Source organism: Nestor notabilis, unplaced genomic scaffold (assembly GCF_000696875.1).
Source record: "Nestor notabilis isolate BGI_N333 unplaced genomic scaffold, ASM69687v1 scaffold19820, whole genome shotgun sequence".
In the NCBI taxonomy this organism is placed as follows: Eukaryota; Metazoa; Chordata; class Aves; order Psittaciformes; family Psittacidae; genus Nestor; species Nestor notabilis.
This window is the reverse complement of record NW_009912676.1, coordinates 1-5,101: the sequence shown is the minus strand read 5'-3', so window position 1 is coordinate 5,101 and position 5,101 is coordinate 1. Positions and strand designations below refer to the sequence as shown.

The following is a 5,101-nucleotide window of genomic DNA, read 5'->3' as shown; positions in this document are numbered from 1 at the left end:
CGTGATTGGAGCTGGTTGAGCGTTAAGGTCCCTCCAACCCAAACCAGGCTGGGATTCTGCGATTCTAAGTGGTACCAGTCCCTGGCAAAGGGATGCTCATGGGCTTCACACCAGCACTCCTGGCACCAGCAATTCCCCGTCTCACCGATGTCATTGGCCTTCCTGGGCACTATGCGCCGGTGCAGCCGCATCATCTTGATGGCATCCAGGTGGATCTCAAAGAGGTTGTTGAAGAAGGCCAGCAGCGGGGCGAGGGGAAAGGCGGCGACGAAGATGGTGGTGAAGCTGTACTGGATCACTGCGAGGGGGCAATGGGGTGCTTGGTGAGCAGCCACCACAGGGGGACGTCCCACAGCACTTGTCCTGCGTGGTGGCTTGTGGCAGAGGGGCTTTGCAGGGGTGAAAGGGGGAGATTGACCTGTCTTGAGGACCCTACAGGGGACCCCCACTGCCCACAGGGCTGTTGGAGAGGGCGATCTGGGGGGGTCCCACAGGGCATGGGTTGAACCTGGGGTTGCAGCCGCCCCCTTGGCTCTGCAGGAGGAGAGGAGGGTCCGAGCAGTGGCCCAAGGCCAGCCCGTTGCCTGCTTTCTTGTCTGGGGATGATTTTGGTGAGCCAGGGCAGGCGGAGCTGGTCTCAGAGCATTCCTTTGCCTATGTTTGGGCTCCCCAGCATCAGGCTCTCTCCAGCCAAGGGGGACACATGGCTCTGCACCCACTTCCCTCCTCCTTGAGCCTCTGCTCCACGTACCCATCTCCAGGAACTCGTCAAACAGGCTGAAGATGTTGACCTCGTTGAGCTCATAGTTGCTCAGCCACTGACTCTTGCAGGGGTCCTCGGCCTCCTCCTCCTCCCCTAACATCAGGTTCCTCTTCTTGGGGCGCTGCAGCCGCTTCCTGCGTAGCTGGTGGCGTATCCAGCTGCAAGGGAGGGATTGCTCTGTACTGCCCGCAGGGGACAGCGGGGCTGGGAGGGGAAGGAGGGATGCTTGGCCCAGAGACCAGGGTTAGTTACTCCCTGTAGGAGCTGCCCACAGCAGCAGGGAGCCCTGTGCGGGCTGGAGGAGAGCTCACGGGTTGAGGTACTCTATCACGTTGCTGATGGTCTGCTTGAGCAGCATGATGATGGCCATCTGGATGAAGAGGTCGGTGATGCAGCCGCTGGGGTGGCACTGCAGGGGGAGAGAGGAGAGGAGCTGTGTCCCCCGGCTCCAGCCAGGGCAGGAGCTGAGGTCCCCATTGCCTCGCCGGGCAGTGGGGCAGGAAGAGCAGGAGCTGTGGTGAGGGTCAGAGCATCACCTCCTCCAGTCTCCACTTGCCAGCGACGCGCACGTAGTTCCCTGGGTGCCCGTTGATTCTGAGCGGGGAAGGAACAACAGCGACGTCTGCTGAGCCCAGCACTGATGCTGGGGCATCATCCTCGGGGCTCCGAGGGAGAGGTGAGGGGCTTCCCCAACCCACCACTGTGGCCCTCCTGATGTCCCACACGGGGTCCCTGTGCCTGATGGGGGGACCGGGCTGTCCCGAGGCCCTGGGGACAGTCGGGCTGCCCCCGGCTCGCCCAGGCACCACTCACCGCCCCAGGAAGAAGGCGATGTAGATGAGCGAGGAGAAGTTCGTGAAGAACTGGAAGGTGAAGATCTTCACGGTGAAGGTGCTCTCGTGCTGGGAGAAGGTCCGTGGTTTCTCTGAGGGAGCAAAGCACAGGAGTCAGTCACAGGGCAGGAGAGACCTTGTTCTGCTACCCCTCGAGTGCCACGCCCAGGCACCACTCACCGCCCCAGGAAGAAGGCGATGTAGATGAGCGAGGAGAAGTTCGTGAAGAACTGGAAGGTGAAGATCTTCACGGTGAAGGTGCTCTCGTGCTGGGAGAAGGTCCGTGGTTTCTCTGAGGGAGCAAAGCACAGGAGTCAGTCACAGGGCAGGAGAGACCTTGTTCTGCTACCCCTCGAGTGCCACAGCAGCAATTTGAGGGTTAGAAGGGGGTGTCTGGCCCTCATGGAGCAGTCCCTGCCCTTCAGCCGAGCCCCGTGATGGAGCTGAGCCCAGCTAAGCAGGGAAGTCCCTCAGAGCCATGACTGGGGGAGAAGGGAGCCTTCAGCTGGGAGGAAACCACATTGTGAGTGCTCCCGCAGCAGTGGTGGCTTCCTGCTCCTGCTGGCTCTTGGCCCCATAGAGTGACCGCCCCCCAGAGTGTAATGTGGCCATGGGACAGCCCCCTGGAGCACATGGAGCACAGGGGGACCTGGGTGCAAGAGCTGCCCAGTGGGTGCTTTGGGATGCTGGAGGAAAGGAAGGGGACAGGAGCCTGGCGGCAGCTGGGGACCACGCGGTGCTGTGTTGAGCCTTACCCAGCTCACAGAGGAAGAGCGCCACGCGCCTGTTGACCTGCAGGAGAGAGGCAGGAGGGTTGATGGTGGAGGAGCGAGGAGCAGACCCGCCGCCCGTGCCCCGCTCCGCACCTTGCTCATGATGACGATGGTGATGTAGTGCAGCACGGCCCCCGTCACCACAGCCGCCGTGTTGGCCTTTTCGCGCAGGAACTTGGAGCTGCTCTGCGTGAACAGGGCAGTTGCTACTACCCGGTAGATAACGAGTGCGTGTGCGATGCCGACCAGCACCGCGATCTGTGGAGAGAGCACGTGTCCCAGCGCCCTGAGCACCATCACCCCCTGAGCACCGTCATCCCTCCGACCCAGCTCCTGGCACCAGAGCTCAGCTGGACATGGCCTCAAATCATACATATATCATGGCATGGTTTGTGTTGGAAGGGACCTTAAAGCTCCTCCAGCTCCAACCCCTGCCCCGGGCAGGGACACCTTCCACTAGAGCAGGTTGGTCCAAGCCACTGTGTCCAAGCTGGCCTTGAACACTGCCAGGGATGGGGCAGCCACAGCTTCTCTGGGCACCCTGTGCCAGGGCCAGCAGTGGAACACTGAGGTGCTGCTCTTGCAGCAGAGTGGGGAGGGAAGGAGGAAAGCCCTAAAGCCAGATCTTCCTGTGGTCCCCCTGGCACATACCATCAGCAGAACCAGGAGGAGTATGATGGTGCTGCGGAAGTAGGAGTGCTGGTACTGCCGGGGCTCGTGCTGCAGGTTATTGATCAGCTCCAGGGCCAGCTCCTCCTTCAACACAAAACCAGGCACAGAACATGGGAATGGATCCGGCAGAGCGGGGCCGGGGATGTCCAGGGGTGGCTGTGGCATGAGCAGCGCAGGAGGAGGACGGGGGACAATGGAGACCCAACCCAAACAGCGAGGCCAGAACTGGTCGAGTTCAAGCCCTTGTGGAGGGTGAGCAGCACCGCAGAGGGGCGGCTGCCGGCTGCTCAGCCCTCTGCGGGGCTCTGCCTCTCCCAGGGCTGCCACACGTTGGCTTTGCTGTTTGTGCCTCCTGCTTACACCCACAGAGAATGGAGCTGGGCAAAGGGCTCCCTGTGATGTGGCTTTTCCGTAGCTCCAGCTGAAGGGAAGCTCGAAGCAGGAGAGGTGCCATCCTCACCTCCTCCTCATCCCAGCGGTACAGGTCCCAGTTGGTGACCACTCTGGCTCTCTGCCTCTTCCACAGCTCCAGGAACACGGTGGCTGTGGGGGCACGGAGGGAGCACTGTGAGACCGGGGTAGCTCTGGAGTCACCCCTCTGCGGGGTGGACGTCATGTTACCACCCAGCGGGACCTGGACACGCAGCACCATGTGGGGATGGGGATGGAGGCGGGTGAGATGTCACCAGCCCCAGTGTCTGCAGGACACTGGGCATAAACCAAGAGAGCACTTTGCATGGTGCCAACCACACACGTAATTCTGGGTTAATGGACAATACCCCTCAAGTGGAACACGCCACGATGTTGTTCAGGCTTCACACCCTGAGCTGCACCTCTCCAAGTCCCTTTACACTCCCTTGTCATCTGGAGTGACCTTCCTGAGCTCACCCCCGTGTAAACCAGCCCCCAGTGACACACAGACCATGCCCATGGTGCTCAGACTGTGGTTGTGCAGGTGAAGAGCCAGTGCCCACACCAATGGTGCTGGTTGTAACTGCTTAGTAAAGCCAAACGAGATGTGTAGCTAATATGGTGATGGATGAGCTTTAAGGTCCAACCCACATCACTCCATGAGGTGATGGGACCACATCAGCTCAGAGCCCAGTGGATTGCTGAGCTCGTTCCACAGCAGCTGAGGGATGATGGAGCAACCTGGGGAGGCTGAGGAGGGGCTGGTGGTCCCTCCTCCCTCCAGCTGCCAACACTCACAGGCAGCAGCTCTATAATGCCTGCTCATAAAGCCTTATAAAGGCCATAAGGAGGCTGCTGAAGCTTTAGAGGAGGCTGTGGTGGGTGAAGGGGTTGCAGCTTTGAGGCAGGACAGGTAAGGGGTTTTGGGGAGCTGAAGCGGTGATTCTGTCCTTTGCTTTGTCTGGAAGGGGAGGGGATGCGGACTAAGAAGGTCCTGAGTGGTGAAGCTCTGTCGGTGTCCCCTTTTCCTCCCCCTAAGCCACATCTGACTGCTCCCTCTTTCACACTGTGTGTGCTTGGCACCAGCTCATAGACACCTACCCCAGATGGCCATGAATATGGCAAACACGACTGTCCCCTCGTTGTCAATGACATGGGTGACCTGGAGAAGATGGAGGAAGAGTGTGATGGGCGCAGGGGCTGCGGCACCTCGGGGGATGGGGTCTTCTTGCCACCCTGGTCCCCTCAAGGCAGGTACAGATGCTGCAGAAGGATGAGGAAAGGGATGGACAGTGGGACTCGGTGGTGGTAAACTCTTCTTTGGTGGTGGTGATGGAGACCATGATGTAGTTGTGCCTCCTCCTTATTACAGGGGTTACTGGAGGTTTCCTACATCTTGTACCCAGTTTGCTGGGGTGGGTTTAGTTTCTAGTGGTTTGGGGACCGCACAAGCTGAGAGCGTTTCCCCATCCTGTGCCGTGAGCCTGCCCCGGGAGAGAGGGGAAGGGAAGGGAAGGGGCCGCCTACCCTGGCGTAGGTGCAGGTGTCGGAGAGGCGCCAGAAGGGGCACTGCTGGTCGCAGAGCGGGCACATGATGGTGTCCTTGGCCTCGCAGATCTCTTTGCTGCAGAGAGAGGGGCAGAGGGGAG

At 60.3% G+C, this 5,101-nt stretch overlaps 1 protein-coding gene across 1 annotated transcript in view; it reads right to left on the bottom strand.

Annotated features, from left to right (window-relative positions):
- ANO9 (anoctamin 9) overlaps positions 1-5,078 on the bottom strand; it is a gene marked incomplete at its 5' end in the record, with an annotated part of 7,547 nt that extends 2,469 nt beyond the window's left edge. Inside the window, 11 exons of the mRNA XM_010020683.1 lie at positions 146-298; positions 752-921; positions 1,075-1,172; positions 1,300-1,357; positions 1,777-1,888; positions 2,352-2,388; positions 2,463-2,627; positions 3,021-3,125; positions 3,502-3,584; positions 4,554-4,614; positions 4,980-5,078. Coding sequence (XP_010018985.1) covers positions 146-298; positions 752-921; positions 1,075-1,172; positions 1,300-1,357; positions 1,777-1,888; positions 2,352-2,388; positions 2,463-2,627; positions 3,021-3,125; positions 3,502-3,584; positions 4,554-4,614; positions 4,980-5,078 — 1,141 coding nt within the window. The remainder of the gene's footprint in view (positions 1-145; positions 299-751; positions 922-1,074; positions 1,173-1,299; positions 1,358-1,776; positions 1,889-2,351; positions 2,389-2,462; positions 2,628-3,020; positions 3,126-3,501; positions 3,585-4,553; positions 4,615-4,979) is intronic.
- Positions 5,079-5,101: the final 23 nt, after the last annotated feature.